This window comes from Acinonyx jubatus, chromosome B3 (assembly GCF_027475565.1).
Source record: "Acinonyx jubatus isolate Ajub_Pintada_27869175 chromosome B3, VMU_Ajub_asm_v1.0, whole genome shotgun sequence".
Taxonomy (NCBI): domain Eukaryota; kingdom Metazoa; phylum Chordata; class Mammalia; order Carnivora; family Felidae; genus Acinonyx; species Acinonyx jubatus.
In genome coordinates, this window is record NC_069386.1 from 59,751,739 (window position 1) to 59,777,278 (window position 25,540).

The following is a 25,540-nucleotide window of genomic DNA, read 5'->3' on the forward strand; positions in this document are numbered from 1 at the left end:
AAGATTTTAATTTCTAACTTTTGAGACCCCATAAATTATGTCTTTTAACTTATTAAAATAATTATAAAAATAAGTTTATGAAATTGAGGAACTTTTATGATGAACATTAATCCAATAGCTTGATTTGTTAAAATGTAATATGTTTGAATTTTCTTATTAACCCTTAAAAAATTTTATCAGTTTTTTATTATACATGTAATACATAATACAATATCAAAACAAAATATAAGCAAGCAAGGTGGAACACTGCTCTCCTCTCTCCAATGTTAACCTCCTACAAAGCAACATAATGCACTGTCTTCCAGTTTAATTGTAACAATTTAAACTATCGGGCATACGTGGATTTGAGTGCTCATTTCTCCCCGTTCTTAACAATACTGAACCTTATACACTTTTAAAATCATCGCCAGGGGCACCTGGGTGGCTCTGTCAGTTAAGCGTCTGACTTTGGCTCAGGTCACAATCTCACAGTCCATGAGTTCGAGCCCCCCATCGGGCTCTGTGCCGACAGCCTGGAGCCTGCTTCAGATTCTGTGTCTCCCTCTCTCTCTGCCCCTACCCCGCTCTTACTCTGTCGCTGTCTCTCTCAAAAATAAAGATTAAAAAAAAATCTAAAAATAAAAACAAAAATTGTTGGCAGTCTAAAATTTTAGACAAGGTAATGCATTTCACTTTGAATTTCTTTCATTAATGACGTAAAGTGCTTTTGTATACATTAAATGGCATTTCTATTTCTTCTATGAATTGTCTATTCACCCTCATTATACATTAATTTTTTTAGTGTAAAATACAGTACGAATATAGAAGAGTATATAAGTTCAGAGATTAAAAATGAATACTAAAGTAACAACTACGAAGCCACATAAGCAACAGACTTGTTCGTCTGGCATCATAGCGCCTCTCCTCAAATGTATCATCCATCTCCTCGCTGTGCTCTTCAGAGGAACCGCTTTACCAAGTTTTGTGTGGAATCACTCCCTTGCTGTTTTTTATTCCATTCCCACGAGTGTACGAGTCCTCAAACGCACATTTGGCTTTGCCTTAAAAATTTTTTGATATTAAAAAATTTTGATATTCATCATGTTAATATATGTTGCTGCAGTTTGTATCACCCATTGTTTATTTGCGTGTTCCTCTTTTTCTTATCGATTTGTATAAGTTCTTCCTATAGATGCATATTAATTTTTGAATTCTTATACATGTTAAAAATTTGTGGTGAAATTTAAGACAACTAGTATGTTGCCTTTTGATTTTATTTCATTAAAAAATTTTTTTAACATTTGTTTACTTTTGAGAGAGACAGAGAGAGACAGCATGAGCAGGGGAGGGGCAGAGAGAGAGGGAGACACAGAATCCAAAGCAGGCTCCAGGCTCTGAGCTGTCAGCACAGAGCCCCATGCAAGGCTGGAACCCACAAACCATGAGATCATGACCTGAGCTGAAGTGGACACTTAACCTACTGAGCCACCCAGGTATCCCCGGTGCCTTTTAATTAAAAAAAAAATTAACAAATTTTATTTTTTACAACAGTTTTAGGTTCACAGCAAAACCAAGCAGAAAGTGTAGAGTTCTCATATGACCAACTGTCCCTACACACTCACAGTCTCCCCCGCTGTCAACATCCTGTACCAGAGTGCTACATTTATTACAATCAATGAACCTGCACTGACACATCATTATCACCCCAAGTCCATAGTTTATATTAGGGTTCATTCTTGGCATTGTACATTCTATGGGTTTTGACAAATGTATCATGACATTTACCCACCACTGTAGTATCATACAGAGTAATTTCACTGCCCTTAAAATCTGTGTTCTGCTTAGGTATCCCTTTGGCTTACTTAACCCCTGGAAACTACTGATCTTTTTACTATCTCCATAATTTTCCCTTTTCCAGAATTTTATATAGTTGGAAACATAGAGTAGGTAGCCTTTTTCAGATTGGCTTCTTTCACTCAGTAAAACTTGCATTTGAGTTCCCTCCATGTCTTTTCATGGCTTGATAGTTCATTTCTTTTAGGTACTGAATAATATTCTATTATTTGGATGTACCATAGTTTATTCATCTACTGAAGGATATCCTGATGGCTTCTAAGTTTTGGCAATTATGAATAAAATTGCTATAAATATCCATGAGCAGGTTTTTGTGTAGACATAGATTTCCATCTCCTTTGGGTAAATAACAAGAAGCATGATTGTTGAATTATATGGTAAGAGTATGTTTATTTAGTTTTGTAAGAAATTATCAAACTGTCTTCCAACATGACTATATCATTTTGCAGCCCCAACAGCAATTAATGTGAGTTCCTGTTGTTCCACATCCTCCCCAGCATTTTGTTACCAGTGTTCTGGATTTTGGTCATTCTAACAGATATGTAATGGTTTCTTGTTTTAACTAATGACATATGGTGTTGAACATCTTTTCATATGCTTACTTGCCATCTGTTTATCTTTTTGGTAAGGTTTCTGTTCAACTCCTTTGTACATTTTTGAGTGTTCACTTTCTTACTGTTGAATTTTAAGAGTTCTTTGTATATTTTGGATAGCAGTCCTTTATTTGATGTGTTTTTTGCAGATATTTCTTCCTAGTCTATGGCTTATCTTCTTATTTCCTTGTCATTGTTTTTCACAGAGCAATAGTTTTTAATTTTTTTAAATGTATTTTTATTATCTTTAAAAGTTTTTTTAAATTTTATTTTAGAGAGAGATAGAGCATGAGCCAGGGAGAGGGGCAGAGGGAGAGAGAGAGAGAATCTCAAGCAGGCTCCATGTTCAGTGTGGAGCCCAATGCAGGCTCAATGCCATGACCCTGGGATCATGACCTGAGCCAAAATCAGGAGTTGGACCCTCAACTGACTAAGCCACCCGGGTACCCCTAGTTTTTAATTTTAATGAAGCCTAATTTATCAATTATTTCTTTCGTGAATCATGACTTTGGTGGTATATTAAAAAATCATCACCATACCCAAGGTCATTTAGGTTTTCTTCTGTTATCTTCTAGGAGTTTTATAGTTTTTATTTTACATTTAGATCTATGATCTATTTTGAGGTTTTTTTTTTTTTAATACTTAAAAAGTGGAGACCAAAGCAGGGCTTGAACTCATGACCCTGAGATCAAGCCCCTGAGCTGAGATCATGAGTCAGACGCTTACTGACTGAGCCTCTCAGGTGTGTGAAGGGTGTAAGGTCTGTGCCTAGATTCATTTTTAAATATATTTGATTCAAGTAAAATTAATATACAGTATATTAGTTTGAGGTATACAGTATAATGATTCAATTTCTACACATTACCCAATACTCATCACAATAAGTATACTCCTAATCCCCTTCATCTATTTCACCCATCCCCCCCTCACCTCCCCTCTGGCAACGCCCAGTTTGTTCTCTGTATTTAAGAGTCTGTTTGTTTTTTTTTTTTTTGTCTTTTTATTTGTTCATTTGTTTTGCTTCTTATATTCCACATATGAGTGAAATTATTAGGTATCTGTCTTTGTCGGACTGACTTTACTTATCATGGTACCTTCTAGATCTGTTGCAAATGGCAAGATTTCATCCCTTTTCACGGCTGAGTAACATTGTGCGCGCGCACGTGTGTGTGTGTGTGTAGACACTGTCTTCTTTATCCATTCATTTATGGATGGACACTTGGGTTGCATCCATATCTTGACTACTGCAAATAATGCTGCACATATCTTTTTGAATTAGTGTTTTTGTTTTCTTTGGTTAAATACCTAGTAGCCAATGCCATTTATTGAAGAGGCTGTCTTTTCCCCATTGTATGTTCTTCCTTCCTTTGTTGAAGATTGACTGTATATGCATGTATTTATTTCTGGACTCTCTATTGTGTTCCAAAACTCTCCATGTTTTGTTTTTGTGCCAATACCATACTGTTTTGATAACTGTATCTTTGTAGTATACTTTGAAATCAAGGAACATGATACCTCTAGTTTTGTTCTTCTTTCTCAAGATTGCTTTGGCTATTTGGAATCTTTTGTGGTTCTGTACAAATTTTAGGATTATTTGTTCTATTTCTGAGAAAAATTCCATTGGTATTTTGATAGAAATTACATTCAATCTGCAGACCGCTTTGGGTAGTATGGATATTTTAACAATATTAATTCTTCCAATCCATGAGCAGTGTACCTTTCCATTTACTTGTGCTGTCTTCAGTTTCTTTCATCAATGTCTTATAGATTTCAGGATTCACATCTTTCACCCCCTTGGTTACATTTAACCCTAGTTATTTTATTCACTTTGATGCAATTGCAAATGGGATTGTTTTCTTAATTACTCTTTCTGATAGTTCATTATAAGTATATAAAAAATGCAACAGATTTCTGTATATTTGTTTTGTATCCTGTATTAGTGAATTAATTTATTAATTCAAAGAGTTTTTAAAAATGATTTATGTGGGGGCGCCTGGGTGGCTTGGTCGGTTAAGCGTCCGACTTCGGCTCAGGTCATGATCTCAGGGTCCGTGAGTTCGAGCCCCACGTAGGGCTCTGTGCTGACAGCTCAGAGCCTGGAGCCTGTTTCAGATTCTGTGACTCCCTCTCTCTCTGCCCCTCCCCTGTTCATGCTCTGTCTCTCTCTGTCTCAAAAATAAATAAACGTTTAAAAAAAAAAGAGAAAAAAATGATCTATGTGTTTATTTTTGGTAGAATCTTTAGTGTTTTCTGTATACAGTATCACGTAGTCTTCACATAGTGACAATTTTACTTCTTTTCCCATTTAGAGGGCTTTTATTTCTTTTTCTTGTTTTATTGCTATGTTTAGGATTCCAGTATTTTTGAATAAAAGTGACAAGAGTGGGCATCCTTGTTTTGTTCGTGTTCTAAGAGAAAAGGCTTTCAGCTTTTCACTGTTGAGTATGATGTTAGCTGTGGGTTGCCATACGTGGCATTTATTATGTTGAGGTATGTTCCTTCCATACCAACTTTGTTGAAAGATTTTTTATAATGAATGATGTTGAATTTTATCAAATTCCATTTCTGCATCTACTGAGATAATCATATGATTTTTATCCTTATTTTTGTTAATGTGGTGTATCATGTTGCTTTATTTGTGGATATTGAACCATCCTTTTATCCTTAGAATAAGTCTCATTTGATCATGATGTCCATGATTCTTTTAAAGCATTATTGAATTTGGTTTGCTAATATTTTGTGTAGGGTTTTTATATCAATGTTCATCAAGAATATTGGCCTGTAATTAATTTTTTTTTTTTTTGGTATTGGTTTTGGTATTAAGGCAATTCTGGCCTCATAGAATGAGTTTGGAAGCATTAAGTCTTCTTCAATTTTTTGGAATATTTTGAGAAGAACAGATATTAACTCTTCTTCAAAGGTTTTGTAGAATTCACCTATGAAGTCGTTGTCTAGTCCTAGCCTTTTGTTTGCTAGGCGTTTTTGGATTACTGTTTCAATTTCATTACTCACAATTCGTTCACATTTTCTATTTTTTCTTGATGCAGCCTTGGAAGGCTGTATGTTTTAGGAATTTATCCACTTCTTCTAGGTTCTCCTATTTGCTGGCATGTAAATGTTTGTAGTTGTCTCTTATGATCCTTTTTATTTCTGTGGTATTGACTGTAACTTCTCTTTCATTTGATTTTATTTATTTGGGCCCTCTATTTTTCTTGATGAGTCTGGATAAAGTTTTATCAATTCTGTTATCTTTTCAAAGAACCAGGTACCCCCCATTATTTCTCTAAATAGAGTTTCTGTCCCTTTCTCTCTCTCTTCTCCTTCTGGGACCCCTATAATGTGAATGTCCGTATGCTTAATGTCCCAGTGGTCCCTTAAACTACGCTCATTTTTTTTGGAGGCTTCTGGGTGGCTGAGTGGATTGGGCGTTCAACTTCGGCCAGGTCATGATCTCATGGTTTGCGGGTTCGAGCCCCGCATCAGGCCTGTGCTGACAGCTCAGAGCCTGGAGCCTGCTTTGAATTCTGTGTCTCCCTCTCTCTCTGTCCCTTCCCTACTCACACTCTGTCTCTCTCTGTCTCTCAAAAATAAATAAGCATTGAAAAAAATTTTTTTAATAAATTATTAAATTAAATTAAAATTAAATTAAATTAAAATTAAATTAAATTAAAATTAAATTAAATTATTAAATAAAAATTTTTAATAAATAAACTATGTTCATTTTTTTTTAATTCTTTTTTCTTTTTGCTGTTCTGATGGGGAGATTTACACTACCTGTCTTCCAGATTGCTGATCTGTTCTTCTGCGTCATCTAATCTGCTGATTCCCTGTAGTGTATTTCTCATTTCAGTTACTTTATCCTTCAGCTGATGGGTTCTTTTTGTATTTTCTATCTCCTTATTGAAGTTTTCACTGTGTTCATCCATTCTTCACCTGAATTTGGAGAACATTACTTTAAATTCTCTATCAAGCAGATTGCTTATCTGTTTTGTTTAGTTCTTTTTCTGAAGTTTTGTCTTGTTCTTTCATTTGGAATATATTCTTCTGTCTCCTCATTTTGCCTAAGTCTCTGTTTGCTTCTATGTATTAGGCAGATCAGTTACATCTCCTGATCTTGAAGGAGTGGTTTTATGCAGAAGGTGTCCTGTGGGCCCAGTAGCGCAAACACCCTCGTCACCCCGGTCAGGTGCCCCAAGAGCATTCCCTGTGTGGGCTGTGTGCACCTTCCTGTTATGGCCAGGCTGCAACTGGTGCAAACTCACAGGTGTATGGGGCTATCCTCCAGCATGACTGTCTGTGAGTTCTGGCTGTGACTGCTATGGTCATACTGGTTAGTGGGGCTAGCCCCTGGCCCATCTGGCTGAGAGGCCTGATTGTGACTGTTGTGAATATGCTGGTGTGTGGGGTTGGTCCCTGGCATGGCTGGCTGTGAGGCCTGGCAATGACAGCTGTGGGTGCACTGGTGGGTGGGGCATGTCTCCTGCCTGGCTTGCTGCAGGGTCCAGCTGTGACTGCTGTAGGTGTTCTAGTGTGTGGGGATGACCTCCTTGGGCAGAGGTGCCGAGGAAGGGTTCTGGTCCCAGCTGGGGTTGCCTACTGCAAGTGCTGGGGTTGGAGGCTGCTTGGCAGGAGCTCTAATGTGAGCTAAAGTACCTGCCAGGAATGCCAGGGTGCAGAAACACTTGAGAAGGTCTTTAGGCTGGGAGGTGGCTTGGGTGGGACAAGTCTTCAGGGGAGCACTGGGGTGGGGTGAGTGGCACTAGCATAGTAAAGAGTGCCAGAACTGATATCCACTAATGCTGGGCCAACTAGGTAGAAGGAGTAAGAAAAATGGTACCTATCAGTGCATCTGTCCCTGGAGGACATTCCCACAGATACCTACCATTCTGGCACATCCCCTAAAATTAGTGAATTTCCTTCACGTGTAACCCAGGGATTTTTCACATGGTTGCCTCTGTGTTGGCACTCAGAGCAGGTGTGATTGTACACATGCCATCAAAGAGCAGTGTGTCAGTTTCCTACTGCCCTCTGACTCTCTTGGACATATGCCCTGTTGGTTTTCAAAGCCAGACGTTAGGGGAGCTTGTCTTCCTGGTGCAGGTCCCCTGGCATATGGAGATTCATGTGGGACTCAGGCCTCTTCTTCCTCAGGGCAGGTCTCTCTGGTTGTAATATCCCTCCCACTTGTGGGTTGCTGCACTGGGGATGTGGAACCTGACTAAATAAACCATGTCTCTGCTCCTCCTACCTGGCACCTTAATGTGTCTTTTTCTTTATATCCTTAGTTGTATGTTCTGTTGTTAGTCTTTAGTTCATTCTCAGAGATCATTTTCTACGCGTAGTTGTAGAATTTTTTTTGTACAATCTTTACTCCCCACCCAAGGGGTAGGTACACTGTTCCTTAAGGTACTCCAATACCAGGTCAATGCGTGAAGTGGATGGAGCAAGCTCCTATTCCATCTCCTAGTTCCAAAAAATCCATTTAATATGCTGTATTGTCCTCACTTAGAGGGTGTAGCGATATTAAACTGTTAAGGACAGCTGCTACGCTTGATCTCAGCCAAAAGGCCGAGAAGTGATGTAGTTGTAGATTTGGATGTGTGTGTGGGAGGAGGTAAGCTCAAGATGTTCCTACTCTGTGATTTTTTTCATCTGGAATTCATTTTTCCTAATGTTGCGAGGCTTGGGTCTAACTTAAAAATTTTTCCAGGTGGATAATCTGATTTTCCTAACACAAATGTAAATGGTGGAAATACAAACTAGTTCACAACTTCTATAGGAGGTGATCTGGCAGCACGAGTCAAAATTACAAATTCACAAACCATTTGATCAGCAATTTTACTTCTACGACTCGTCTATGTATATCCTTGCATGTATGCAAAATGATACATATATAAAGTTATCCATGAAATGAGTAGCTGTAAAACAAGATTAGAAATAATTTTAAAGTCCACCAAGAGGAAATTTACTAAATGAATCATTGTGTAAGCATGCAATTGAAACTATATACCTGCTTTAAAGAAATTAGGAACTATCAAATTGGTAAAGAAGAAACAGCAAAGTGTAGAATAATGTATAAAGGTGGTATCATATGTGTCAAGAAAGGATAAAACAAAGAATATATATATCTTACTGGATGGACATAAATTATCTCTGGAAGGATACATAAAAAACTGGAAACACTGATTACTTTCAAAGATAGAACTAGGTAGCTCAAGGACAAATGGTGAGGATATTTTTCACTATATACTCCTTTGTAGCATACGCTTATTCTAAAAAGATTAAGGCCCAACTTAGGTTATCACCTCTAAAACAAAAATAATGGGAGTTTATTAAAAGAAAAAATATTTTAAATATAAATAACCTGGGTACTGGGTTTACAGGTATTTGTTATGCTATTAGTATTTTTCAGTTAAAAAAATAATTGAATATTCATAAGGTACTAACAAGTGGCAGAATTATGGGTATTTAAATTTTTCTTTTCAATATTTTCTATTTTTCCTATAATGAACAGAAACTATCTCTGTAATAAGAAAACAAGATTTGGGGCACCTGGGTGGCTCAGTCGGTTGAGCATCCAACTTCGGCTCAGGTCATGATCTCACAGTTCCTGGGTTTGAGCCCTGCATCAGGCTCGGTGCTGACCACTTGCTCAGAGCCTGGAGCCCGCTTCAGATTCTGTGTCTCCTTCTCTCTCTGCCCCTCCCCCGCTCACGATTTGTCTCACTCTGTTTCTCAAAAATAAATAAATGTAAAAAAATTTAAAAAAATAAGATTTATATTGTTTGTTTTTAGAAAATAAGGTTTTTAAATATAAAAACCACTGTGTGGCAATAATGAATGTTCAGTGCTTTCTACAGAACATATAAGATGTTAACTATTAGGATAAAAATAGAAAGAGCTACAGACTGGAGAATTTGAAAACAATATTAGTAAAAAAAAAATGGAAGAATCTTCCCCTATTAGTATCTCCCAGTTCATGTGACCCTCATACAAACAGCTTTGATCGAGTGACTGTTTCCAGATAATTCTTGGAAATTATTCAAGTGTAAGTTAATTGAAGTTATTTTAAGGGGATACAATGAAGTTCTGCAGTCAGATGCTCTACCCCTGAGCTATACCCCCTAAAATGAAGTTCTGAAGACATATCAGTTCACATTAACATTTATCAGTTCTCAACAGAGAGTGCTTTTTAAGAGTAGACAATGCCATCAGTTAAACGCATGGGATGTGTCAGGAGGGTCAAGTTGCAAAAGTCTGCGAATCATTCTTGTCATCAAGCCTGCATTTATTTGCATGGGTGAAAAGATGAAATTTCTCAAAATAATATTCCAGTAAATAAGGTGAACTAAGTTTTCATGGTGATATATCAACTATTTAGGCAATTGATAATCATGATCAAGTTTTCTGACATTGTTTTGCTTTGTTTTAAAGAGAAAGAGGACAGGATGGTGGGGAGAGAGAATCATAAGCAGACTCCATGCTGACTATGAAGCCTGACATGGGGCTTGATCTCATGCCTCTGGGATTATGACCTGATCCAAAGTCAAGAGTCAGATGCTCGCCTGACTGAGCCACCCAAGCACCCCTCTTATGTTCTTATGCCAAGTAATGTGCAAAAATACCTTTTCTTGAGAGGAACTTGCAGGTGCTCAAAGTACAAGTGGCCCAGGGAGTTTATGCTCATCACAACCTCTTCTTCAGACACTAAATCTACCTTGAATGGGTTTGCTGTGATATGACACTTCAGATCTCCTTTTCCATCAGCCAATACCAGACTACCTGCATCCCCTGAGGATGAAATCAGCCTAGAAAACAAAGCAAGAAGAGAGAAATAGGTTTACATAGCTCAATGTGATTCTCAATTCAAATTAATGTGCAAATCCATATTCATGGGACATAGGGGTTTGGTGTCAGAAAGCCTAGACTGAATATAGCTCTATCATGCACTAGGAGTATAAATTTGGACAAGTTAGTCAGTCTATACAGTTCTTAGTTTCCTCATCTGTAAAGTAGAAATAATAAAAGCAAGAACAAATAGAGCTTTTGGGGAGAACTGAGTGGGATGATGCATGCAAAGTATTAAGTACTTGGCAGTGCCTGGCAAATAATAATATGTTAGCTATCATCATCATTTCCTTGGGCTGGACAGTCTAGGAACACTTTGGTGCACAGAGTCTAAACACTGCTTTTCTTTCTTATTACAACCAAATACTCAAAAACTAAGGAAATAACATAGATTGGGTATTGACCCGGTGGGTTCATGGTGAGATGCAATCTCTCCTGACTCCCATCAGCTCTGATTTGAGAGCTAGACTCTTAGGATATTCCGGATCCCCAGAAATCATGTAAGCCCAGAGGTAGTCACTTAAAATCCTTCAGAGGTCTAGATATTTCTTTCTCTGGTGCACAGACACTCTGGTAAATGGTCACATGCCTCCTTAGGGAAGGTGAGGAGGGATATTTTATGTTCTTATTATATTCTTGCGAAGTCCTTCTCCCTGGATTCTAGGCAAGATACTTGGGTTCTGTTAACTGTCTGGAGTAGTATGAGAGTTGTATATCACTGTTCATCAAACCCAAATGCAGGGGCTCCTGGGTGGCTCAGTCGGTTGAGCATCTGACTCTTGATCTCGGCTCAGGTCATGATCTCATGGTTCGTGGGTTCGAGCCCTGTGTCAGGCTCTATGCTGGCAGTGCAGAGCCTGCTTGGGGTTCTGTCTCTCCCTCTGTCTGCCCCTTCCCCACTTGTACTCCCTTTCACTCTAAATAAATAAATAGCAAAATGGAATTCTTTTGATTGTTCCATCAAATAGGACTTTAATGTATCTATTTCAGTCCAGTGGACCCTTTGATACATTGTTCACTGCCCTGAGAGTTAAACATTTTGGGTACCATACATGCCCTGCTGCGCATTATGGAAACATGTTCACCTTGTCACTAATAACTAAATGCTGCTACTTTCATTATGCACCTGGAATCTCACCATCTCCACTGAAATCGGGGAGCCCATTTTGATGGCATCATTTTCCACCATTATTTCTAGCTCATAAAAGACATTCACTCACTACAATGCTTTCCAAGTGTTCCTTCATCAAGTTATTTCTCAGTGAAAGGAGTCTCTTTGGAACCCCTTGGAGAGCAAAATTAGGGGCTAGTTGTGCTGTTGCATATGACATATCCACTTCAACATCTTTATTTCCCTAAGTCTATGGATCATCTTTTCTACTCTGTGCCAAGGCTGAGCTGGTATCTCAGCTTCATTCAGCAGAGTCCATAGCTGAGTACAGATTATAATTAACCAACCAAGCAAATAATTAGACTCACTCCCAGCTGTCCAAGCTAGCACATCAAATTTAGATTCTTCGGTACCCATGTCAATAAATTTAATGTGGTCCTAAAATTATGTTCCTTTCTTTAGGAATCCCTCAGAATGCATTTCTATCTGTATTTCCTAGGTTTTTGCCTATATAAAATCTTATAAGTCCTTAGGTGTAGTGTTTGACTGTAATTAGCTCCCTAGGCATGTTGGGCTCTGGTAGTGAGCTTAAAGGAAGGCAGTGAAGGGTGGTAGGGGTGAGGCACAATGAGCACTGTCATCCCCTTGGACAATATATCTTAGGTGAGGTCAACACAGGGTGTCCAAGCAAGGTAGGATCAGCTTTGTTAGAGGAAAAGGAGCTGCTTCTGCTGGAATGGAAGGCTTGGTGGAATTCTGTTGATCACAGGTAGTAATTTAAGTAACTTTGCCATGGAATGCTGTGGTTTATTACCAGTTGTGTAGTTTGCTAGGTCTGCCACAACAAATACCCCATTGGGTGGCTTAAAGTACAGAAGTTTATTTTCTCACAATTTTGGTGGCTAGAAGTCCAAGATCAAAGTGTCAGCAAGTTTGGTTTCTTCTGAGACCTCTCTCCTTGGCTCTCAGATGGCCATCTTCTTGCTGTATCCTTACATAGTCATCCCTCTGTCTGTGTCAACTTGTGTCCTAATCTCCTCTCCTTATGGAACACTATTCATATTGTATTACAGTCCACCCTAACAACCCCATTTTAACTAGTTACCTCTTCAAAGGTTCTACCTCTAAATATAGTCATTTTCTGAGGCACAGGGGGTTGTGGCTTCAACATATGAGTTTTTTTTTGGGGGGGGGACACAATTGAGCCCATAACACTAGTATCTTATCCTCTAATGATAACCAAGTCCTCGCTGCTTTCAAATCCGGCCAAAGCAGCTAACCAATCTCATATTCCCATCCAAGAGGGTCTGTTGCCTATACTTACTTCTGATACCAAAGGCTACATCAACCAAGATTCAACTGTACATTAAAGAAAAAATTCTGGGGGTGCCTGGGTGGGTCAGTCGGTTAAGTGTCTGACTTCAGCTCAGGTCATGATCTCGTGGATTGAGGGTTCGAGTCCAGCTGTGCTGGCAGCTCAGAGCCTGGAGCCTGCTAAGGATTCTGTGTCTCCTCTCTCTCTGCCCCTCCCCTGCTCATGCTCTGTCTCTCTCTCTATCTCTCTAAAAAATAAATAAACATTAAAAAAGCAAAGAAAAAATTCTGGCTATTTTAAGTGGAAAATAAGTAACTTAAGATGGGGGAATTGGGAGCTTATGACATCATTGGAAGCACTGAGGTAATAGGTTGGGCAGCCAGTAATGATCCCTAGAATACTACCACATGGTCAGTTGAACTACTATTGCAGCTAGAATCAGGAAGTTGGATAATCAGAAGTCACTGTGGCAACTGCTGGGCTCCAAGATCATGCCATATTAGCTCCAGAGATGAATAAACTACTACCCTAACTAGTGTGCCTCTAGAGACATTCTAGAGCTGCCAAATCCATGCCAGCAAAATTGGAAACTCAGTTCTAAAATCAAGATACCTTTAAGTGCATCTGACTGGTAGAACCTGAATTATACCAGAAACTAGTTACATGAGAGTATGGGAAGTGGAGGAATGTATTTTTTAACTTTCTTGTTACTGCAGTAGCCAAAGGCCCTCTAGAAAGAGGTTGGAATGGAAGTAGAACTAATACAACATATTTACCACACAAAGCTAGTTATCATCCTGACCCCAAAACATGGCAATAACACAGAAAAAGAAAACTACAGACGAATTTTACTTAACACAGATGTAAAAATGTTAAAAGGATCTACCAGTAAAGTGAATCCTCCAGGATAGTAAAAAATAATATACTGTAACCAAGTACACACACACACACACACACACACATGCATGTGCACCAACCTAAAAAGCCTTGAGAGTCTTTTTAAAAAATTTTTTTTAATGTTTATTTTTGAGAGAGAGAGACAGAGCGCGAGTTGGAGAGGGGCAAAGAGAGAATGAGACACAGAATCCAAAGCAGGTTCCCAGCTCTGAGCGCTCAGCAGAACCTGACGCAGGGCTCGAACTCACGAACCTGTGAGATCTTGATCTGAGCCGAAGTCGGATGCTTACCCGACTGAGTCACCCAAGCGCCCCAAAAACAGTCTCTTTTTAATTCCAGTTTTCTAAGTTCTCGGCATATAGGAGCAGCTGAATGACTAGACCTATTTTGAATTTATGATGATTCTACTATCACTGAAGTACTTTCTCCTTATAATCTACTGACTTGATTAAATTTTTATGGAAAAAGTAATCTACATAAAACTACGATAATGATATAGTGAAAATTAAAGCATTTGGCATAAACTTATATTCCTTTAGTGAAATAATATGAAAAAATAACAGGAATCAGCAGGCAGAACCAGTGAGATATCACTGAAAGAGTATTGAGAACTGAGGAAGATACTGCAGATGTAGGAAAAATGCTTTTTGATCTCCAAAGTTTTTGTTTCACTTAGACACTGATGATTAATTTATCTTTGACATGTTACATTTCTGAGACTACCTTAATTAAAAGTGAGCCTAATTGTATAAATTGTGGTAAGCACGGGAGTTTGGCTAGTATATGAGATCTCTGGAGCCCTGCTGCTAATCTGAGTAAATTAAATAGCTCTCCTACTTGTTCTCAAATTCTACTTGTTCCCAAAGTCTGGTTGATGAATCATTTCCTTTGCAAGAAGGACAGCAGGGCTCAAAAGCTCTGCTTCTGCTCATGAATAAGTGCTGATAAATTAAATGGTGGAGAATGGACAATATATAAAAAGCATAAATGTATCCCCAAATAACTGAAAACTGACTCTGCAAATGATTATAGCTTCGAATAGAAAAAACAGGAGGAACATGCAAAATCTGCTACTCAAGGTATAATAAAAGACCATACTGAGGGTGTATCCAAGATCTCTTGTTCCTTGGCTTACCTTACGGTGCGTGGCTTGCTTGTGACAACATCAGGAACTTCATACCTGGGTTTCAGGGGAGTTTCTTCATTGATTTTAAGCCTGAAAATATTTCCCTCTATACCATACACTTCAGCCAGAAGAGGAACCTTGGAACAGACACGAGATTAGTTTTAACAGGTTATTACACCAGTGATGGCCAGTTCTTGAGTCAAATTACAATAATTAGAAACTACGTTTGAATTATTATAGGCCAAGTAAACTGGAGACAATGGGAATCATGAAGGAAATAGCTCCCCAATCTTTGTATTTACTTGTTTGGCTACACTTGTGGTACAGCAAAAAACACATTATATGTGTTCTTAAAAAAATTTTTTTTTACATTTATTTATTTTTGAGAGAAAGAGCACAAGTGGGGGAGGGGCAGAGAGAGACTGAGACACAGAATCCGAAGCAGACTCCAGGCTCAGAGCTGTCAGCACAGAGCCCGTCGTGGGACTCGAACTCACGAAACCGTGAGATCATGACCTGAGCTGAAGTTGGATGCTTAACTGACTGAGCCACCCAGGTGCCCTTCATTCTATGTGTTCTATGGCAAGGCAAACCTATAATTGTCCAGACCAGGACCTTTAAAAATGAGAGATCTCTATTAATAATTACACTGAATGATAGGCATGAGCTGAAACTGTTTTTGGAAAACTGGGACATGCGGCCACTTTATCTATGATAAACTGCAGGTGTCTTAGAGTAAGGGTTTGGTATTAAAACTAGGGTAACTGGATTCCAGCTGAATAAAAGATGAAGGATAACCAACCACAGAATGGAAAGGAATAGAGAATAAAATAATGGTCATTGGGGTTCCTTAGGATAGATGCCTGAGGCTTGCTGCTTGATTTTAATCAAGGCACTTCCTGTACACCTGGGAATAGGGCCTGGGGAATTTTCTCTAGAGGTTGGGATGTTCTCAGCTTTCTTAAGAGGCAGGGGAAGTTAAGTAAAATTTTGCCCATAGTGTGACATGGAAGCAACATAGAATTATTTAGACTACAATATTTGAGAAATAAAATACAAAACAACAACGAACCCCAAGAAAATAGAAATGGCCAGATTTAGGTTACAAAATGAAGCATGTAGATCAGAGAAATATGTATTTTTTAATATGAAGTCATCTTTATTATAATTTAGAAGTCCATTAGAAACAGACATTGATCTTTAATAAAAAATACTTCTAGGATCTCATGGGCTTCTGTTTCCCATTTAGTTATGTAGTTTAAAAATCCAGTTTACTTGAGAATGGTAGAAAAGGCCAAGTAGTATCTCAGTTTTTGTTATGACAAGTTTTCTTCTCATAGGCATTCTGGAGTCTTTGGGAATTTTAATGGACCTGCCCATTTCCAATGCCTTCTGTGATTCCTTAGAAATTTCAATGGGCACCTGTCCTACAGAACATTCTATTATTCTACTGATTCTCAAGGTATGGGTCTAGGGCTATGCCTGAGAATTTGCTTTTCTAACCTATTGTTCCCCTTTGATTTACTCTAAATGGCAGTTTTTAAAATGGGTCAAATGTGCCCAAGCTTCCAAACCTGCATGCTTATCTTACAAAAATAGCACTTATCATTCACTTTACAAACAGTTCCCGCCAAATAAAGTTCCCCAAAGCATAAAGTATCAACTGCCAATGTTAGGTGAAGCCCCTCCTCTTTCCCCAGATCATATTATTTGGAATCCTGAGTGAGAGCAAGCGACTCCAACACAGAGCCACAATCTTTCCCAAAAAGCTTGATCAGAAAAATATTTTGACAGTTTTCAATTGCTGTGCCATGCCGCAGTGGTTGATAGCAAATCCTTCATTAAATCCTTCATGTGATGCCAGATTCTGGTTACAACTGGGTACATGTACTGTTACTGTAACATCTGTTAAATCAAAGGCTAAGGAGGGCAGGCTGTGTGACATAGTGTAGAACAGGGTCAATGTGGTACAAGTAAAATTGGAAGCAGGGAGAACATCACAGCATTAAAATAATGATATTATTGGAACTTTGCCTCTTTGGCAATGTAGAAAAGTAGTCAGGGCACTTACGTAGTGACCCGACACTTAAAAGAGTGACCACGTAAATAGTGCAGTGGCTCTGGCTCCTTTTACAGATAATTCTTAAAGTAGGGTTATAGTAGGGGTGCCTGGGTGGCTCAGTCAGTTGATCGTCTGACTTCAGCTCAGGTCATGATCTCACGGTCCATGAGTCTGAGCCCCATGTTGGGCTCTGTGCTGACAGCTTGGAGCCTGGAACCTGCTTCGGATTCTATGTCTCCCTCTCTCTCTGCCCCTCCCTGCTCGTGTGCTCTTTGTTGCTCAAAAATGAATGTCATAAAAAATTTTAAAAAATAAAGTAGGATTATAGTAGAGTAGCAGTGTAATTATTTTTTCTAGCTTTATTTAAATAAAATTGACATAATGTACAAATTTAAGGTGTACATCATATTGATTTGATACTTATATATTGCAAAATGATTACCACCATAGCATTAGCTAACAACTGCATCATATCACATAATTACCATTTCCTTTTTGTGATGAGAACATTTAAGATCTACTCTCTGAGCAACATTCAAGTATATAACAGAGTATTATCAGTTATAGTCACTATGCTGTACAATAGAATCCTTAGATCTTACTCATTTTGTTTAGCTGGAAGTTTATACTCTTTGACCAACATTGCCCTTCCCCTGCCTCAATCATACTGTAATTATTCATTGTATGTTTAACATTCTTTTGTAAATTTAATTACTTCAAGTGTGCCATCAGAATTCTAAGATTTAAAAATGTGTCCAAATACAAATAAAGCTGAAATTCTGTTAGATTATGTATTGTCTCCGAAGCGAGACATACATTTCCATTGTTCTCTCAAATTTAACATTTATTTGGCATCTAATATTGTGATGTGCTGTGAAAAAGATGACTAAACTCTTAGAGGAAGACTGCAATTTACAGATAAAACACATAGTAAACATAAAGCATTTTATAGGTGCTGAGATGGAAGGACAAGGACAGTGCTGTGGGAGAACAAGGAGAGAGAATATTAGTGATGACTGTAAGGAAAGGGGTTCTGGGCTGTCTCTGGGGGAGCAGGACCTTCAGAGATTAGCTGGTCTCTGGGTAGGCAGAATGAGCAAGCACATCCTAAGCAGAGGGCACACAGGTTGCCTACATATGATGAACAAATTGCACCTAGTTTATGCACTCAGAGATCTTCCCAGTTATAGTGAAATAACTGTCTTTAAAAACAATTTTTTTTTTTAAACCAAAGACTGGTCTGCATGTTCTGTTCTTGAGGCTGCAGCTCAGAAAGAATCCTAATTATATGAGGAGGCAGATAATAACCCTGCTTTTATTCTAATGACCTTATACAACCAAACATATGAATCAGAGTCAAAGCTCCATTTTGTTTTCATTTTAGCTCAATTAAGCAAGTGGTTTTTTCCAATAGGTAATCCTTTTCAAGGTATTCAGATTCATTCAAACCTCCTACTATTACCACCATAGCTCTCATGGTCCAAGCATATAATCTCCTTAGACATTAGTATGCTTTGCTTCTATGATCTGGCTCATGCTGTTTTTATTGACTTAAAAAAATTTTTTAATAGCAGCAGATTTTTAATAGTGCAATAAATAAAGCTACTTGGGTTAAAGACAGTGGGGAGACTCAGTGCCCCTGCCTTTGAGCCCCTCCCTGAACTGAACTTTGAGACAACTCCATGGAAACCTGGGCTCTGTGGTTGACAGTTTAAAAACCACTTCTCTGGGTTTCTCAATTGCCAGTTATTTTTCAGTTCTCCCACCAAAACCTTGCTGTGTCAAAAAGTGGGGACATGAATGTTATGTTCTTCTATCTAATACATTAAGAATTTGTATACATTCCTCTCTTCTTCTGCTTGGACATTGGTGAAAAAGTAATACACAAATAATTATTGAATCTCTTCTTCCTATTAGGATTGGAAATTACAATGAAAAAGTATGTTAACTTACAGAAGCTAGATTGCTTAAACTAGGAGTGCGTGTTAATACTCAGAATACACTAACAGTTACACTCAAATTGCAGCAAGATGGATTACTGCAAAATAGGTGAAGAAATATATAATTAAGCATTTTAAATAATGAGACAGCATGGATTTTGCTCCTTAAAAGTAGTTAAGATGTGCAAATGTCCACCTACACAGAGAACATGAGATAAATCCTGAGAGAAAGGAGTACATTTAGAGGTTCCTTTTAGCACTACAAGCTTCTATTTGGTTTTTCATAAACCTTTATTCAGAGACTCACTTCTCATAGTCTGGGAAAGAGTACAAATCCTCTTTTCCTATCCTATTTATTCTATGCTTAGTAAAAACAAAACCTGCTAGTCTGTCATCCATAAGTCTAGTTTTATGTAGTTGTTTTTGTTTTGTTTTGTTTGGCCACAGGGATAAAAATACCACCAGGTTGTAAAAACTATGGTGCTAGGAATAGCCCTGTCTTTGTACTCAAGTAGTGGACTGATCACAATTATATTAAGACAAAACCTGTTATTTACCCACAACTGGGAATCACAACTAGTAGAGATTGTGACTGAGTTAACAGAACAGCAAAACCTGCTAGTAAAGGAAACTAAACATGTTGCCATAGAACACATATTTAAATGGCAGTGGGTATTAGGAATGGAAATTATGACTCCATCAACTTCTTCTTGATGGATATAGATCTTGCCTCTCCTCTGGTACCAGGTGTCTTCTCTATACTCTAAAGAACAGTTAATCTAAAAGGCCTACGAGAGTGAACAACAACCTCTCCCAGTTGTTGATCAAGACCTCCCAGAATTCAGGGTACTTGGGTGGCTCAGTTGTTAAGCATCTGACTTCGGCTCAGGTCATGATCTCAAGGTTCGTGAGAGCGAGTACCACATCGGGTGAGCTCGAACCCCACTTCAGGTGAGCCCCACTCCTCTCTTTCTCTGAAAAAAAAAATAAAAATAAAAAAGACCTCCAGCATCCAGAGGATTGTCTAAGAGTTCATTAAAGTGCTGTATGACACTAACTGCTCCTTCCACTGTTGCAGCCAGTTGGTTTATTATTCCCAAATTAGCTGCCTGTTCACAGCCACTTCTGCAGAAACAGTACTGGCGAACAAGTTGTAGTTCTTCCTCATCTGCTGAGGATGTGGCTGGCTGGGTGAAATCCCATTTTCATCCGGCTTAGATGCAAAGGCAAGGGGTAACTTCATGGAGGTGCTCAGAGATATGCCTGCATCCTTGGAGATGCTGCTAGAAGTGTAGTCTCTAGTGAAAACTTGTAAACAGGCTGTAAAGTAAACATGTTGCCAAAAAGTCATCTATGTCATAAGAAAGCATAAAAATTGGCAATATAAAGTAGGTCAAAGGCATAGGTCTATTCCAGGTTAGCCTTGCTAGCAGTGCTTTTTAGCTAGACTTGGAGGACAGAATACATTTCTCTGCTCTGAAGTCACAAGACTAAATCTTCTGTTTTTCAATCTAGGTCAAATTTTCACTGAAGGTAAAAAATCGGTAACAGAAAAAAACAGCTCCAAAAAAGCAGTCAACATTTTACCGTTAACCTTCCTTCAAGATTTTCTTCTGGAAGCCTTTTTATCAAATATCTACCTGATTATTTTGTTCTCAGGAATAGGCAAGATACTATACTGGGGCCCTATGTGAGAGAACTCATGAGTTTTAAACTACAACTGCCTTTTCTTCAAATCCTAGATGTCTTGACCTAGCAGCAACACACAGGGAAACACTTCAGCTTGTTCTGTAATATTACTGTTTCAGGAACATCATGTTTGCTATGAACTGAATTGTGTATTCCTCCATGTTCAATTCATATTTTGAAGCACTAACTCTCAATATGATGGTATGTGGAGATGGGGCCTCTGGGAGGTAAACAGGTTTAGATAAGGTCATGAGAGTGGGGTTATGATGGGATTAGTGTCCTTACAAGAAGAAACCAGAGAATTAGCTCTCTCTTTGCTATGTGAAAATACAGTAAGAAGGTGGTAGTCTATAAGCCAGGAAGAGGATGCCCACAGACACCTTGATCTTGGATTTCCCAGACTCTAGAACTCTGGCAAAGAAATATCTGTTGTCTAAGACCCCCAGTTTATGGTATTTTGTTATGGCAGTCCAAGCTAAGAAAATGCTGAATGAAGCTCGGTTCTGTTTTCTGGTTGCTTATTAAGGGGTAGATTGGGGGAAGGAGATTGAGAAGAAGGATTTCAAAAATTAACAGTAGACCTTGACAGCAAAGTTACTGCTTTAAGAGTTTTAAGGGTGTGGGAGCAGGCCAACACTAAGAATCTGCTTCATCAGTGAAATCTGAGAACTGCAGCTGTGAGCTGAATATGATCTCTTAGACTCTGGGCTCTGTTTCTGTGAACTTGAAGTAAAAAGCTATCATTCTGAATAGGTAGATATGTGCAGCTTGTTTTAAATCTCCGGACCACACCTATACCATATCCTAACGTGAAATCTCCCATGAAACGCCCATCTTATCCCAGAAACGACCTCTAAAGCAGGCTGCTTGACTATACAGCAAGCTGGATACAAGGTTCAGACAACTTTGGAGATTACTGTCTGGATCTTCGTTGCCCATATCAGACTGACAGAGGACACGAAACCTTAAGTCCCTATTCGTCATCTCAACTCCAAGTGACAAGGAAAACATTAAATTGGAATTCAGCCCAGAATTTCAGGGTGACCTCCTAAACATATACATGTATTTGCTTGAGATCAGAGCATGCAGATTCTCTATGCAGCCCCAATATTTCTTTTTAAAAAATGTTTATTTTTGAGATAGTACAAGTGGGGGAGGGACACGGAGGGGGGGCGTTTAGAGGATCCTAAATGGGCTCTACCATGAGAGAACCTGATGGGGGCTCAAACTTACAAACCGTGAGATCATGACCTGAGCCAAAGTTGGATGCTCAATCGACTGAGCCCCAAAAGCCCAATAGCTGAGCCCCACAGCCCCAATATTTCTAATACCTGAACATGAAGTCTCTTCCAAGGGGGCCACAGAGTTTCCAGTCCTGGGAGCTATGTTGCTGATATCCTGGATAACCTACCCTTGCTTGTTAGGGCTTCTCAACTCCCTTCTGAGCCATGTGCTGTCTGTGTTAAGATCTTGTGGGTCCTCCTGGACTGTGGCTTCTTTTTTTTGGAAGGCATCCAGATCTGGTGGGCTCTGGTTCTGACACAAGACCTGAACAGCATTGTCTTGCACGTTTTCAGGCTCCAAAGAGGGATGTGTGAAGAGAGCTGATCTGTAGTTATGTAAAAGGCTGCATGTGGGGATCTACCACTAACTGCATTGGTATCAAGATGCATGAACACTTGTATTTTGGTCCACAGGATGCTTCTGCCTCATTTACTTTGTTTCACCATGAATCTTCATGACAGTGGATGTTCAGATGCTCAATACACTGAAGTTCTCCAAGGATGGGAAGAGATTCTTGCCTGACGATGGGATAGCTACAACTCTCTGGGTTTAGATACATTAGAGATAGGAAGATGAGCAAATGACAAAAAAAAAAAAAAAAAAAAAAAAAAAAAAAGAATGGAAGGTACCTGACATCTGGTGGCAGGCTTAATGATTCCTACAAGGTTTCTAGTGGACTCCTTGCATTTCCCAGAGCCAACTGCTTCTGCTGACCCTGAATACAGAGGTTTGGCTGGGTCTCAGGCTGTTAGACCACATGCAAATGGCAGGTGACTCTTCAGGAAGGAAATCAGTGCTGCCTCATATCTTCCCATGAATGGCTATCAAAGTATGCTAAAAAAAGATAATTAGTAAAGACTTGGATCAGTTTGTAGAGGACTTTGGGGGTACCATGAGCTGAGAACTCAAAGGTATCAGAAATGCCAAGCAAGGGGGCAAATTCCTCCAGAAAAAAAGAGGTAGTATAAAAGCAGCATTAGGGGGGGTGCCTGGGTGGCTCAGTCTGTAAAGTGTCCGACTTTGGCTCAGGTCATGATCTCAAGGTTCGTGAGTTCAAGCCCTGCGTTGGGCTCTGTGCTGACAGCTCGGAGGCTGGAGCCTGCTTCGGATTCTGTGTCTACCTCTCTCTCTGCCCCTCCCCCAATCATGCTCTGTCTCTCTCTCTCAAAAATAAACAAACATTAAAAATTAAAAAACAAAACATAAAAGCAGCATTAGGTTTCAGAAAAAGGTTAAACCATCCCATTTGTGTAGTTAAGAGAGATGAACTAAGTGGACCGCTATCACAGTAGCTAGAAATTGGAAACAGGAGAGGGACAGAGAACACAGAACTGTTCATACAATTCTAGCCGTTATTTTGAATTCAGGCAAGAAAAGTATGTTAGAAAATTCCACATCTATGAAACGGCTGCATTTCCTAAAACTTCATAAAGAAAGTAGCTGACCTCACCGTGCAATAGATCCTCATGTGCGGGAATAAAGCTGGAATCCTTTGCTAAATTAAAGGCCTAACAAATGTTACAGAGAACCCCCTGATGTTGTGGAGCAAGTTTTTCTTCTGCCTTCTCTGAGGAGGTTCCCTTGTGCAGCACCACAGGGCGAGAGCTACGGTCGCCACAGGGAGATATCTCACAGCTTTGCAGTGAAAGGAGAAATTCCTTCTCAGTCATCTGTTAGGGAACTTACACTTCAAGGCTTCAAGTATGTCTTTCAGCTATAAGAATTACCAAGAAGCCAGATTGGTCCGGGAGGCCTTAGAAGCTTCGGATGCCTTTAGAAGACAGGGAGGATCTGGAAGTGTGGGTCAGGCTGGTAGCGCTGTACTTGCGCATAGCCATACTTCCTACCTCAGCCCATACAGGACTTCCTCTATGGCTGGCCCATCTGAAGTAGCGGTATGATTCGACAAGTGAGAAAAAGTACTTAAAATACTGCTCTAATCCTTTCAGTATATAATAGCTAGGGTGATCTGCTAGTGAAGCAGCTCAGGAGATGGAACACTTGTGACTTAGGTTTTCAACTCCATAGTCCCTTGTTCCTCTGGTCCACCCACATTTTGAGGTTTGGACAGTCACTCAATCTGTACCTTCCTCAGGCCACACGCTCAACTGTACAGGGTATAACAGTAATAGAACATGGATGCTTAACAGAGTTGATAGACACAGGTGAAAACACTGATTACTAGCTATGTGACTTAGAACAAGTGACTTCCTAGTCACTTTTCTGTATTATGAAGACTAATTAAAAGGAAATAATATTTGTAAAATACCTAGAAAAGCATTTGATACGCAGGCAGTCTGTAAGTAAATATTCACGTTACTTTTAAAGTACTCGTGTACATATGAAAAAGATCACATTATTTCTCCAACAAAGTTTATTTTTGAAGCATGCATAGTTTTAATTAGCCTTTGTGGAAATTTACTTCATTCAAACCCCATTTGGTATGGAAACAATTTTCTGTAGAACATACTTCTTTTTTACCTTAGTTGCTTCATTGAGGATTTGGAACTTGGTGCTGTCTTTGCCTTTTGTGGCGGAGTCTAGTAATGCCTGATAGGTGGACTTTGTGGAGAGCTGCTGTTTCTGACGCCTACAGATACAGAGTATACAAATGCCTGAGAATTATTTGTGACGGTCAGCATTCAGCAAACTATGTTACCACGTGGAAGTCATTAAAATTCACTATGATGATAAATGTATCGGGCCCAGACAGTATTAGTACTCTAATAAAGCACTAACAGAACACTTTGTTATTAGAGTGCTAATAAAATACTAATGAAATTGTTCAACATAACACTGCTCTAGGATGGCATTTTGTCCCCTTTATTGAAAAGGTGGGGCAGTTTTCATAGATGATATTTATTAGCTTGTTAAGTCCCCTTCCACTTTCCGTGAAATGTATACTTTAAGAGAAACTCAATAAATTCTAGTAGAAATCCGGTATAATCTAGTGATTTAACAAAATGACTAAGAGTTCCCTATAGAATTCCCTCTAAGGCACCTATTCAGAATTTAAGTGATCTGATGTTCTTCCTTTAGGGCAGTCTGAATAAATTAGAAAGTTGTAACATAGGATACAATTTTTGTGCAAGTAAAATGACCAAAAATTGTAGTGAGATACTCAACAAAAATAGTTTAAAGAAATATTTTTTCAGGCTCTGGGGAAATAGATCATCTTATACAGTGGTGATGAGAGTACAAAACAGTACAAACCCTATGAGGGGTATCTGGTAATAGTTAAAATGTTAAGTGCATTTATTCTTTGACCCAGTCATCCCATTCCTGGAAATTAATCCTATAAATACTTATGCATGTATAGGAAATGACATATATATAGTTTTTCATTGTGGCAGTCATTTTATGCTGAAAGATTAAAAACAACTCAAGGATCTAGCAATAGGAAGAAGACAATATAATTATAGTACGGCTACCCAATGGAATACTATACAGCTATAAAAAGGGAGAACAATCTCTACATACTCAGGATAAACTATTTAGCATAAAAAAAAAGAAGTGCATAACAGCATATATAGGAAGCTACTTGGTATAAGAAGGGCAGTGATATAGGAATAACTGTATTTATGAAAAGAAATAACGGGAGGATAAATAAGAAATTGACAAATCTGGTTATTCAGAGGGACAAGATGTGGAATAGGGTGGCAGGGGACAACCATGGGGGTAACACTCTTCAAAGAATATCTTTTTATATTATTTGACTTTTGAAATATGTAAAAGTACTATCTATTCAAAGCCATAAACACTTTTAAAATATAAATTTATTAAGAAATTTAAATAACATAGTAGTGAGTGTATAAAGGTGAAGGTCTCCTGTCCAATGAATT

At 38.8% G+C, this 25,540-nt stretch overlaps 1 protein-coding gene and 1 non-coding gene across 9 annotated transcripts in view; both read right to left on the reverse strand.

The window, feature by feature from the left end:
- GANC (glucosidase alpha, neutral C) overlaps nt 1-25,540 on the reverse strand; it is a 74,673-nt gene that overhangs the window by 46,482 nt on the left and 2,651 nt on the right. For 5 of the 8 annotated variants that reach the window (XR_008299220.1, XR_008299219.1, XR_008299221.1 and 2 more), the window contains exons 3-5: nt 24,180-24,288; nt 14,733-14,860; nt 10,052-10,234 (exon numbers count right to left, since the gene is read on the reverse strand). Coding sequence is in view for 5 of the 8 variants with exons in the window: in XM_015064888.3 (XP_014920374.1) it covers nt 10,052-10,234; nt 14,733-14,860; nt 24,180-24,288 (420 nt within the window). In the remaining 3 variants the exon portion in view is untranslated. The other 3 variants (XM_027067014.2, XM_027067011.2, XM_053224125.1) reach the window with 2 other exon arrangements.
- Nucleotides 7,811-8,006, reverse strand: LOC113602099 (U2 spliceosomal RNA). Its single transcript, XR_003423476.1, has one exon. It is a non-coding gene; the product is annotated as a U2 spliceosomal RNA (small nuclear RNA).